Source organism: Mugil cephalus, chromosome 13, assembly GCF_022458985.1.
Source record: "Mugil cephalus isolate CIBA_MC_2020 chromosome 13, CIBA_Mcephalus_1.1, whole genome shotgun sequence".
Taxonomy (NCBI): Eukaryota; Metazoa; Chordata; class Actinopteri; order Mugiliformes; family Mugilidae; genus Mugil; species Mugil cephalus.
Window position 1 is genome coordinate 7,585,653 of NC_061782.1, and position 13,797 is coordinate 7,599,449.

General features: G+C 40.9%; 1 protein-coding gene across 1 annotated transcript in view; it reads left to right on the plus strand.

Moving 5' to 3' along the window:
* wdr11 (WD repeat domain 11) overlaps positions 1–13,797 on the plus strand; it is a 49,003-nt gene that overhangs the window by 16,804 nt on the left and 18,402 nt on the right. Inside the window, exons 11-15 of the mRNA XM_047603264.1 lie at positions 2,738–2,822; positions 7,015–7,121; positions 11,034–11,109; positions 12,450–12,558; positions 13,313–13,434. Of these exons, the coding sequence (XP_047459220.1) occupies positions 2,738–2,822; positions 7,015–7,121; positions 11,034–11,109; positions 12,450–12,558; positions 13,313–13,434 (499 nt within the window). The remainder of the gene's footprint in view (positions 1–2,737; positions 2,823–7,014; positions 7,122–11,033; positions 11,110–12,449; positions 12,559–13,312; positions 13,435–13,797) is intronic.

Genomic DNA, 13,797 nt, shown 5'->3' on the forward strand with positions numbered 1-13,797 from the left:
CCTTTCCTGTTTACTGGGAGCCAGAGAATACACATGATCAGTAAATCCAAAGTGATCCATGGATGAGCGCTTGGCAGAAACAGCTCAGTTTCTTGGCTTCTCTTCCATTTAGAATTAAGGTGTCTTCGTATTCGTTAAAAGTCATTTAGTCTCAGTAACGTGACACCAATAAAATGAGCAGCTAATGGATTCAGATTTTTTTTTTTCCCACCTTCCACTCGGTGCAAATATAGCAAGAGATGAGCCGACTGCTGGCGGTGTGAGCACGCCGAGGGTTAAACTGTCGCCTTCATTTTCATTACAGTTAGACAAAATTCATTGATTCTTGTTCTCTATTTTCACTTCCTGTCTTCAAGTGTTTCTTGCTCCCAACCAAAGGGAGAGTTAGAGAAACTGTGCCGCTTAGCAACCCGGAATCACTCCTGTCTGCCCCCCTGTTTAAAAAGCTGTAATCTGTTGGAGTCCTGACAGCTCTATTAGAGATAGGTACGAGGCCCACAGCTTTCCTTTTGGTGACATGTACACAAACACTGACAGACTGACATCTATTCCTAATCATCTTAGGGTGGCTTGCTTAATTTATTTATCCATGCTTGGCTGACAGCTGCATTGTTCAGATCAAACATGAAACAGCATTAAGACGAGATTAAAGGATCAACAGAGCAAAATATTAATGCATCAGTTGCAAAGTGTAGGAAATAAAACTCAACATGCTCGCGCGAAGGCAGCTACCGAGGCGCGTACCTCAAAAGCAAAAAACAATTATCACACTGATGGATTTTCAGGTCCAGCGGTCTGTCAAACGAAATATCTGTTGGGTTTGCAGTTCACAAAAGAAGCTATTCAAAGCCACTGGTTTACAATACACATCACCTTCTACTTCTCCACACTTATGTTTTGAGTTGGGTTCAGCTGAGGATTTTGTAATAGAATAATTTATCCATATTAATGTACCAAATAAACAACCACAGCAAAACATCATTGCTTACCGTGTGGCCTCCTATGCCTGTTGTGGGGGTCTCTTTGCCTTTTAGTGTGGTCTGCCTCTAGTGACATTCAGTCCATGTAGTTAGATTGACTTGGCCAGTTATTACCCTTGTTCACTGTGGAAAAAAGTGTGATTGCTTTGACCTTAAGTCTGTCAGAAGGGAAATCATCAGCAATTGCCTGTTCCTCTGACAGCCATTCAAGCCCAAGCCGAGCTCGTAGCTCAAAGCTCATGAGGAGCACCTCCTTTTTTGTTACATTTTTCATTTTCCTTTCACCTTCATATAAGTCATCATTCCATACACTGACAAACAAAATTTTTGGTGCGCTTTGTTTGAATGTTAAAATGACCATTGTGTAGAGTTTTACCAAGAGGTTCCATTTTGTGGAGGTGAATTTTCTGTTTCATGAAAAAAAAAAAAAGCTGCAGTCCTTTAGATGGGCTAAAGGGACGTCTGATGCATAACACACAAATCACAATTTGACAGTTTTCCATTTTTTATATAATAGACTGAACTAACAAAAGGTGTTCAAATGTGAGCTCCAGAAGCAAAGGCAGTTTTGGTGCCTTTGGACAAGGCCAGACAGTTGACTAGAGCGTGTCTGTCTCCACCCACCTGCTTCCGGTGCACCCGACTTCCTCCTAGCAAAATCTACAGGGGACCAGAAGGGAAGACACAAACCCACATAGATGTCCTTGCTGCACAGGCTGTCACCATCAGCAGATGTTGTTTCAGCATGTGGTCGTCACACTGAGTGTTTTGCAGAGGGATTGGGCACACCAGTCCAGTTCCTTCCTGCTCTGGATAATTATAGAATAACACGTGCTTCTAAACCTGCCTGTGTTCACTGCAAACGTAAAAAATATATACACCAAACAAACCCCTTTCTAAACAACAGAAAAATGGTCTTGCTCTCAAATCTGCTGCCAAGATTTGCCAAGGAATTGTGCAATCATTTTAATTGCTGTGTCTTTCAGCTCTGTTACTTAGGTTACAACCGCAGTTGTTTTGTGGTTTGTTCAGCTTTTTTATTTTTTCACGCTAATGCTAAAACTAGGCAAAGACATACTATAAAAATAGGAAAGTGCTATAGTAATCATTTAAATTAAATTTCCATTTAGAAGCAGGATGTCGGCTGTCTACGGTTCAGTGCTGAAAGGGAAATAAGGAATTTTATTGTATACTATTGAAAACATTTATATCATTATTTAGTTTTTGGGCACAATACACATTATACCAGTCTGCATTCATTTATCTGCTAATTAAGCAGCAAGGCCATGTTGTATCCTACAAATAAGACGCATAAATATGTTCACATCCCTGTTATACCACACCCTCGTCACAATTTGTTTTGCTGTTGCTTCTTAGGAACCTATTTTTTAAAACATTTATTCATTACAGCTTGCACAGTTTTGAGGAGACAAAAAAATGTCACTTTTCTAAAACGCCTCAGAGTTTCTTTGTGTTAAATGTCACCTGCAGTACTTAATTATGTGGAGTTTGGGGATGGAAGGGGCTGTTGTGTAGTTCTCAGCAGCAAATGAAACAGTGCAAAGTACTCGCAGTGCGAAGCTGAATGACACATGGTTTGATGTGATGCCTTTATTTACACCTACCGTAGTAACAGGGATGATGTTAGATGTTGCTAGGATAAGTAACTGTATGATTTGAGGCCTCATGTCTTGTCTGTATCGTTGTTAGTCTTCTCCTGTCTCATTCACTGCTCTGCTCTTGCCTTTTCTCCTTAGGCACCAGCAATGGGTCTGTACTCGTCTATAACCTGACCAGTGGTCTTCTACACAAAGAACTCAGTGTTCATTCTTGTGAAGTCAGGTAAGTGTTTTTTTTTTTTTTTTGTCGTTAATTGTTTTTCTGTTAATGAGAACTGCTTTCCCAGGTCAGCAGTTCCCATCACCACAAGTGAACAAGAACACGTACTCAATGTACCATTTAAATGCAATATCAGTAAAATGACACGTTGGACAAACCCCAGCTGACAGTCAGCTTGAGCTGTATTGATTTGCTGTTGATAGTTTTCAGGCTCGTTAGAGTTGGCGGAGGCAATTGGCAATCACATAATGAGTGTGCTGTGTCAGCAGTTGTGAGTTGAAGAGAAATAATTGCCTATCTTGATTTACGGGAGTCTTAGATGAATATATTTTCAGGTCAGAATTGCATCAGCCGAATATGATAGCCTTGAATCGAAGATATGACCACAGGAGAAAAGATTAATAAAAAATATGTAATCCAGACATCAAGGTAGTGGTTAAAAAATGTATGCATACCATATAATGGGATCTAAAGTAAATGAATTATTATAATAATTATTTCCAGCACATATCTTTTACATGTCGAAGTTTCTACAAGCAAATTAAATTCTGAAGGCTACAAATATGTGCAAAAGTGAAGGTCACAGATGTGATTAAGCTAGAGAATATTTGAAAGATCTACACAATCTTAAGCAGCCAATGAATATAAATAAAGAAAGAGCCGAGATGCACTTGAGAGAAAGGACGAGCTTTGCATAACATGCAAATTTATCCATCTCAACAATCCGATACGAAACATTACAAGGACTGCATTTTTACATTGTGTGTGTGTGTGTGTGTGTGTGTGTGCTGTATTTGTGGTAGAAAGGAAACTGTGTTAGATTAGCAATGATATATATCTACCTTTTGTAAAGCTGCTTAGGAAATAATTAGAAAACCCTAAGTGTAGTATTAACAGTAATTTCTATGCTATTACAGCTATTTCACATTCAATTAAGATGACATTACTGGTTGCCCGGCTTTTATAACATATATATATATATGTGTGTGTGTGTGTCACTGATAACATAAGGGCTCTGGTATTATGCATGCATGCTCGCCACACCTAAGTGAGACAGATCAGCCTCATACGTGGTTGAGATTTTTATGTCAATTTTAATGGCCTATCTACTGCGACAGCCCAGAACTTATGCAGACCCTAACAAAGTAGCCTAATTTGCACCTCCCTATAAATGTAACTACACATGCACACCGCATACTGCGACAGCTGTGATCAGCCTGCTTGGTAGTAGCGTATGCCTGCTTTAATTTGCTGTTTCTCCATCTCTTTTGGATCAAATAAGATGTAACGCACTGACGAAAGGTTAACTGAGGAGGTTTGAAGATACAAAGGTTTATTTGTGACTCGTTTTTGGTGAAGTTTCTGATGCCATTATAGAAAGTGAAGCAGCAAGTAGCAACAAAAGTATAAATGGCTCACACTTGTGTAGGCTACCTGTGTGGGTTATGCCATCTGTGTCCCAACCTAAATGAGCCTCTAGTGTTGCGAGTTTCACGTGTGTTTTTATGGCTAAATCAAAATATGGACTCAGAGAATGGTTTATTCATGTCTGGATGAGCTACTGTTCTTCTGTGATGTTCCCTCAGTCTCTTAACACTGTGTGTCAATCACACATGAAAGAGGCTGTTTAGAGAAGAGCGGCGCTCAATATCAAGAAGTTAAAAAGAGTTTTACACTTTTGTGGGTTTCTTCTTATTATTTAATGAGAATGACCACGTACATACACATTAAGGATGCAGTGTGAAGCTATTAAAATAAACTGAAGAGGCTGAAGAGGTGTACACAGACACCTCCTGCTCAGCTATGCTATTCATTTTTAAGTATTTGTTTCTCTTGTTTACTTTGGTTTCATCGAGGGGTAGTGATGGTGAGAAAAATATCTTTGTTCTGCGAGATCACAAAAATACTATTTCATAGGCGTGGGCACTGAGGTGAATGACAAAACAGTGCATTGTCAACAGACTTTTACATTCTGCGTATGCATCGCCTGCATTCATAAGTTAATTAGGTTTTCAGATCTTTGACGTGACTCAACGCTATATTTATGCAAAAATGCAAGTTTTGCAAGACTTTAATGATCCATGAGGGGAATTACTTGGTCACGGTAGCTTAGCTCATAAAACAAACATGAGTAAAAAGAAAGACAAAATAAGATTAGATTAAAAGAAAACAAAAAAATAAGTATTATCTGGTAAAATAAAATAAACACTGTAATAAAAAAAAATACAGAATTAGCATTATGAAAAAATGTACAAAAGTAGTCGGCAAAACAGCGTCCAAACTGATCCAGTTGTTTGGTCATTTGCGTAGCAGCAGTTGAATGGATCGTGTGGATGTAAACTCCATCTCCCACGAGTGTGTCTCCATCAGCCCGTAGAGTCCCGAAGCCGGGCACTGACCCACTTTGGTCCATATGCACCCAGGTCTCCTCGAAACACAAACTCTTCTCACAACCCGCTACCTCTGGGTCCCCACAAGCGCGCACACAGTCCGTTCATTTTGCTGCCAAAGACCTCACGTTACCCATGAGCACAGATGGTAACGCCGACCTGAACCGCCTTCTCCGCTCTTTCACTTTCAACTCCAGCCCGGCACCCCCAGCAAATGTTCCGAGGTTCAGCAGGAATCTGAGGCCTCGCTCCAGGCACCTCAGGGCACACCGACAACCGAACACAAGAAGTCCAGAACAAAACAAAATAAAAGCAGCACAAACAGACAAAAACGACTAAAAAAAAAAAACATGTGGATTGGTTCAAGGCACAGAAAAACAAGAACAGGTCAGACAAAGAACAACCAATAACACAATAAGAATAACCTGAAAGCTACCGGCGACATGCCGTCCCTCTTTCAGACGTATTTTTGTATAAACCTGAGCCTTAATATGCTACCAGCATGACAGTAGAGATGCATAGTCAATCCTGTCAAATGTTAATACCCCTGAACTTCATGTCTTCATGAGTCCATTGTCCGATACTTGACTTGACGTTCTCCCAAAACCATCCGAGTATCTGTACAGTTTGCTGCAGAGCAATTTTGTTATTTCAAACTGTCCTTTTGATCCATTTGATCAACAGTTGCCTCCCGACTCTTTTATTCGAAGCAGCTGCCAATCACAGCTGTCAGAACAAACATCTACACTACAGCACTCCAGAGCGCCATATCACACAATACGATTAGATAATCCTTTGTTTGTCCCACAGTGGGCAAACCTCTCATTAAGTCTATATGCTGTGCTAACAGACGGATGAAATCAGAACGCCTCGCCACTTTCTCGTTGCCCCTCAACACAACAGCCAACATTTACAAAGAGCAAGCTGTGCCTTATTAGTTGGCATTCTCTAATGAGGAGCAAAAACTATTTCACCAGGATTAATTAAGCACAAGATTGGATCAATTAATGCTGTTAAGAGATTGATTGGAAGCAAACACTATCCGTTCAAGCAGAGCCAGACTTTCTTTAATGAGAGAAGTTGGTATCCACACACGCCGAACCCCAACAAACTTTAATGAAATGTGTAACTTTTTAGTCCTTTTTTTTTTTTTTTAAATTCTTCTGTCTGTAAAGTTAGTGATGTTTTTTTTCTGTCTGTGAACTCGCTTCATAGCCGTCATACTAAACATCCATCTCTTCATCTGCTTGTCGTCTCTCACCCAGCACCGCTTTTGAATTTAATTGCGAGTTGAGCAGAAAAAAGTCATACATGATCCCACTTCATATCAAAGTCTCGTCTCCCTTTCTGTATAGACACATGTATAGCAGGTACTGTGATGTGCAACGTTATGTTTGAAGCTTGGTGTTTTCAGAGGTGAGGAGAGCAGAGGTGCTTTATGGAAATGGGCCCAGCAGCCCTTGCCTCAGCCCAGCCATGCCAAAGGACGCTGGGCTACTTAGCATCTCATTTCCATTTAGTAGGGAGATCGACTAATTAATCATGTGGCTATTTACCATCTCATTCCAGTGGAGTTTGTGCTCCCTCAGCTGGGCCAGGTTCCCAAAATTATTCATGTCTCACACTCGCTGGCTTGATTCGTTGTGCTTTTTTTTTTTACACCTTCCCAGTTGGTTTTGTAGAACTTTTACATGGACACTTTACCTTAACTGCTTGCAGAGCAGCGGAGCGACATTTGGGAACTATGCTGCATTTGTTAGATATTTTTTATTTAACTAAAACATATTTGTGTGTCTGCTCAACAGGGGGATCGAATGGGTGAGCCTCACCAGTTTCCTATCGTTTGCCACATCTGCTCCCAACAACATGGGCCTCGTGCGAAATGAACTGCAGCATGTCGACCTGCCTACAGGTGAGAGATTCACATTATCACTTGAACCTCAAGGTACTAACCAGAGCATTTACATTGATCAGGCATAACATTATGACCCAATATTGTGTAGGCCTCCCTTGTGCATCCAAAACAGTTGTGACATGGGCCTTCTGAAGGTGTTCTGTGGAGTTTGGCAACAGGATGTTGTTAGTCGGGGCCGTTGGGTCCTATGGGTTGAGGGGAGGCCCTCTGTGGATCATGCCACAGACAGTCGATCAGATCTAGTGAATTTGTAGGCCAAGTCAACAACTTGTGCTGTTCTGAAAGTGTCATTGCTACGGGGTGGGGTGCCTAGTCTGGTGTATATAAGTAACAGCCACATCAATGCCAGTTCCAAAAGTTTCCAAGCAGAACACTGTATTCTCACAAGATGTTATTTACTTCTCCTGACAGTGGTCATAATGTTGTGGCTGATTGGTGTATGTTGTCCTTTGTTGCTGAGGTTTCAGTTTTAGGTTGCTGTAGCCTTAACGACTAAGGAAACAGACTCTATATCCTATGTTCCTGACCCCTGTTGTTCCCCTCCAGGCGACCCTTACAATTAAGCAGTGTTGGGATACCATAGAGGGATCCCTAGCTCTGAAAACGAGATCTTGTTGTGAGTTACACCATGTATATAGCATGACTGCACCAGCAGAGACTTTTGTGCCTTTCTAACTCCTCCAGAGAGGTTGGTAATATATAGCGCTCTATTTTCTGCGCCAAAGAGAGTTGGGTTTCTAAATAACCTGAGGGGGAAGTAATGATCAGGAAGAAATGTGTCGAGGTTTCAGCAGAAATTATGTACAGTATTAGCATTTATTCATATTCGGATGCGCTCAATTGTTCCTTTTCCTGTTTCAGCCCCGTATCCACTTCCTAAAATGTGATTGCAAAGTGTTGGGCTTAAGAAGTTTGCATGCTCTGGTTATTAGGACAGTGGCAATTTTCTTTTTTATCAACCTTCTCTTAAGCACCAGCGTCGTCAGAAATAACAGCCCACAGCGTAGACTGTGCTTTCAGTCCCACGCACTAACTATCTAACTGTATAGGGCGGCAGTAGCAAAGGAAGTAGGGTCTAGTCTGTCCTTTGTGTCCTTGGGCAAGACACTTAACCCAACTTGCTCCCAGTGTGAACTCCACTGGTGTATGATAGCGAGTGAATAATGTTTGGTGGTGGTCGGAGAGGCCGTTGGCGCCGATTGGCAGCCACGTTTCCGTCAGTCTGCCCCAGGGCGGCTGTGACTACTAAGGTAGTTTGCCACCACCAGGTTATGACTGTGTGAGCGGATGAATAGTGTACCCAATATAAGGTGTCTTTGAGTGTCTGTGATATAAGTATATGAGCTCGGTTTTATGAGTTTGGGGCACATTATTTTTGGGAGAGACACTTTGTTTAGCCGCCTTACCAGGAGTTGGACAGAAAAGCCCAATATGAATTTAATATGTGTGTTCAGCACAGAGATGCATTAGCTCTGGGATGTGTCCGTCCATCCGTCGTCTTCTACTTTATCCGAAGTGAAGTCCAGACAGCTCTCTCCCCAGCCTTTCCACTTCCACCAGCTCCTCTGGAGAAATCCCCAGGTGTTCCCAGGCCAGACGAGAGATATAATCCTTCATGTCCTGGGTCGGCCCTGAGGCCTCCTTCCAGTGCCCGGAACACCTTTAATGGGGGGCGTCCTTACTAGATGGCCGAACCACCTCAACTGACTCCTCTCAGTGTGGCAGAGCAGTTCTACTTTGAGCTCCTCCTGTGTGTCCGAGCTCCTTCCTCTATCTCTAAGGCTGAGTCCGGCCACCCCGCGGAGGAAACTCATTTCGGCCGCTCGTATTGGCGATCTCGTTCTTTCAGTCATTACCCAGAGTTCATAGCCATAGGTGAGGGCTGGAACGTAAATCGACCGGTAAATTGAGAGCCTTTCCTTTCGGCTTAGCTCCCTACAGCTACCACGATGTGTTATTTACCACGTATCTTACACATTGAAATATCTCATTATGAGGCTTCTTAGATCGGTTTTTATGTGTGAAATTCACTGATCCAATTTGTTCCTACAGTATGTCTCATAAAATGTTTAGTGTTTTATTAAAACATTCATCCAGCTTCTACATTCTGGACCAGATTCAAGGTGCTCACAAATTTGCACAATTTAATTTCTGTTACTTACTTAAACTTATGTGCTTTCATCCACATTTTTTTCCATAAGCGACTTCTCAAATGGAATAGCTCAAAAGTATATTTAAAATTTTGTGCTTCACCCGCGAGACTAATCCACTACGGCAGGCACCTTATACCCTTTACAGCTGTAACGTTTTCAGATAAGATTTAAGACTCCAAGATGGAAAATAATCTTCTTCGCTTGCCTTACTCAATTCTAGGGATGTCTGCCTCCTGCAGCAGTGATAGCAGCTGCATGGACGTATTCTTTTTTTCTTTTCTTTTTTTTTTTTAACGCACATGGGTATGTACGGCCTCAAATCGAAAACAAAGCAAAACAGATTAAAAGCACATCTTAGTGCATCACTGTGACTGAAAAGGAGCAGGGAGAAGAAGATCTTGTGAAACTTGCCTATTTATGAACACGAACACACAGACAGATGGTCTGTCAGTCAGTTACTTGACAATCAACAATCATTTTTCACACAATCATTTACAAGCTACATAATAGCCTTCATTCATCAAGTTCATGCAGTCTAAATGATAACTGAAAAATATTTACACTCATCTTCAGCTCTTTCCTTAATGAATTCCACAGTTTGAAACCACATTTTGAAGTGCACATCTGTTTTAAAGTCGTCCTTAGAAATTGATGTTTAAAATGAAATTTCCTTCTATTGTCCTGATGTTCTCACATAATCACATAATCTATGTATTGCCTCACACATCCAAACAATAACTTCAATATGGCATAAGAAGTGAACAATACAAAATTCTCAATACATCACAATCCAACACGTACTTTGCTTTGTTCAGAACAGCCACATTCTTTGACATCTTCGTTTTAATTATTTATTTATGAAAGGCTGGTTTGTAAGCGGCAATAACTAAGGGAGGGGGTTAGTGCTGAGACATGGCAGTGAACTTTGCATTGCCTTACATACATAATAAATATTTATTATGTGTACAGATGATAATTACACATTATTTATACATTCATTGGTTGGAGTTGTTGTTCCAAAAGCCATCTACATTCACTGAATAAAGCCCTGACATTACCATGTTAGTGAGAAGAAAGTAGCCTCTACAGTTTTTATCGCTGTGTAAAGTGTTTGCAGCACCGTGGACATTGAGGTGTATGTGTTTCTGTGAGTGTACGTTTTTCTACGTTCGATAAGTGTAACCTGAAGAGTGCTATGCTATAATTGACACTCGTAATTATAATCGGGACGGTGTGTGATAGACGAAACAAGAGAGGAAATTGTGAACAGCACTTCATTAGCCTTTAGTGCACCGCAGTGTCTCCAAAGTTTTCTCTGCACCGTGTTCCTGTACCCTCCAGTCTCCTCAATTAAGCCCCAACTGCCATCATCAACAAAACCGTGTAGGTCACACGGACAGTTTCCTCACTCGTACATTTTAAACAGGGCACGTTTCTAAGTGTCCTTTGATCAAATTTGAATCAAATCACCACTTGCTTACGCAAATGTGATGCAAGGCACCTGAAGGGCATTCTTGTTGTATTTAAAGGGCCACCCTGATGCTCGGCATGACGTTGACTTTCACTGGTGGATAGTAATGAATTAAAGGACACGGGATTTGTGCAGGCCATGAAAATAAGTTATGTGCATTGTTCTGTTTCTGCTTTTGCAAAAGATATGCAGCGTGCTGAGGCACCGCCTTCTATTCTCTGTTATCACCTTTTCTCCCTCACACTCACACTCACTTTTCCTGCATCTCCCTTTTGTGTGTTCCAGGCAGATGCTTTGCATTCAGAGGCGAGCGAGGAAATGATGAGCCACCCATTGAGATGATTAAAGTGTCTCATCTCAAGTAAGTTGCCAGCTCCCCCGGCCATCAACAAAAACAAATACCAACAAACACCAGACACCCGCTAATGCTTTTACCTGAAATACACACATGTAGTGTTCATTTATACATACACTTCATTTACATCAACAGACACCTGTTTGCCTCACCTGCCTGACGCCGTCCCATCATTGTATTTCTATTTCTATTTCTTTAAGGTTGGAGGTTGGAGACTTAAAGTGTAGTCATACCCAGATAAAATTTAAATAGAACTACTGAATGAGCTTAAAATCGCAGCTCTATTATTCATTTCACATATTAATTCATTACTTGCCCTAAAAACCTTCACATATTCATATTGTTCAGTGTTTTGATCGACCGTTCATTATTAATTGCCCAGTAATATTTCAAGTGAAGACTGTGAGAACTCTCAATAAACTTTAATTAGTATGGCAATAAATGCTGCGTTCTTTTCAAAGAATCAAGTATTGTCAAGGCTTGTGTATATATTATAGGTAAGATTAAGCGGGCGATGCATTATAATGGAAAGTGACCTCTGTTATTAATATTTAGTTCCCTACTTTCAGGTGAAAAGAGGCTATGAATACATGATAACACACATAATAACACACATAGGCTCATAATACATGATAATACACAAATGGAAATATACGTACATGGAGTTACATACATGCTGCTTAACAAGTACAAACAATTGATGTACTGCGTAGTCAGCAAGCATACCTACCAGTATGAGAAATCTTTGTAGTCTTTTTTTACCATGCATAATTTAAAATTGTGACACTTACCACCCCTGACAAGTAAAATAACAGAATTCAGAAACTATGAAAAATGGACAGTCTTTTAAATACACTAAGATGTTTTGCTGCTGCAGCCTTACTTCATATTGTGGCCAAAGTGAACTTTAGTCATTGTAATTAGTCTGCAAATTGGTATTGGTGTGTCAGGTTATTTTTTATTTGTGAAAATTACTATCACAATGCCAGCAGTTTTAGTAATTAAAGCCCATGTATCAAATCTTTGTCTCCCCCTTCAGACAGTGAGTGGTATTACACTAACAACAGTTTATTATCCTGCAGGCCAGAACTTAGGCAAGTGCTTATACCAGGAGGTGAATTGGGGTCCTGATACTGAGAAACTTGGAACAATAATCAAACCATATTGTTGAGAATTAAAACCATTCATCAAATTAAAAACTAATTGTACCATTTGAGCACACAATAACTAGACTCTTATAAGATAATATTGAGGCATTGCTTTCCATTCAGCACCACACTGATGCTTATACTGATATATTCCACTGTGTATGTTTCAAGAATGAATATAGTTTTTTCTGTCTTTAGGCAGTACCTCGTGGTGGTGTTCAGGGACAAACCCCTGGAGCTTTGGGACATTAGGACCGGGACACTGCTCCGGGAGATGGCTAAGAACTTCCCCACCGTCACTGCACTGGTACTAATTTACATACTAATAGAAAAAACATAACTTACTTACTCCTGTATGAATCCTATTTTCTGCTGTGCTAGTAGGAAAAAAAAGGCTGTAAAAGTTAAAAACCTAAGTGACATATTTATATGCCCACAGAGCTCCTCAGCCTTCAGATCATCTCAAATTGATATTTTTCAAAACAAAAACAACATACTGTCAGTGCTTTAGGGGCACCCATTGTTGACTCCTTCCTTTGATAATAGCGTCGTATAGCTCTTGACCTTTTCCCATCTCCTGTTTGTACGGGCCATTTGAAAGATTAGTCTGGAAATTTTGCCCGAGCTCAGCAAAGAACAGTGGCTTCATTAGGCCTGAGAAATGCTCATAAAAGAAGAGTTATGCTGGACAGACTTTACAGTGAGGCTGTAAAACCCTCCACAGTGTGAATAAAAAGGCCAGCAACCTTAATAATACATGACGGCCTTCCCCGGTCCTATATTGCTGTCTCATTTCCATATTGATTACAACCTCGAGGCAAGTAGAATACATCCACCGTGGTGAACCAGCTCAAAGACAAGCACGCCACAGACAACAACTCTTCTGTGTGCCTTTGTTTCATTGGTGTGATCATCTACTGTACTGCACATGCAAATCACCTCCCCCTTCTTTCTGTCTCGCCTCCGTCTCATTTTGGCACTGTAATTCCCTGCTGTCTGCAAATGTGTTTTGCACCTTGGTTTGTCCCTAAAACTGCAATCATTTCTATGCATGTAAACAGGAGTGGTCGCCATCACACAACCTGAAGAGTCTAAAGAAGAAGCAGATTGCAGCGCGGGAGGCAATGGCTCGGCAGACGGTTTCAGATGCTGAGCAGAGCAACGTTGAATCTTCAGTCATCAGGTGAATGCTTTAGAATTTTGTTCTTGGAAGCCTCATGTTGACACAGTTTTCAGACCAGCATGTGAGATTGAAATCCTCCAGTCTTGGTCCAGTAATGAAACACAACCGTAGAATCTTCCAAGGTGCCCCGTTGTCCACAATTTTTAATATTTCTGAGCCATTTGCTCTTAAACATAATTGAAAAATTGTCAATTAAGGTGCAACCTATTCATAATAACCAGTGTCTTTAAGCTTAATAATAACATTGCCCTCCTATGACGTGGTGGCCAGTTAATTAACCCGTGTAGTGTGAACTCTATGGGATGGAATCTATAGCTAATGGACCGTGGCACTGGTGTGTTGCTAAAGCTTTGACGTTGGGTG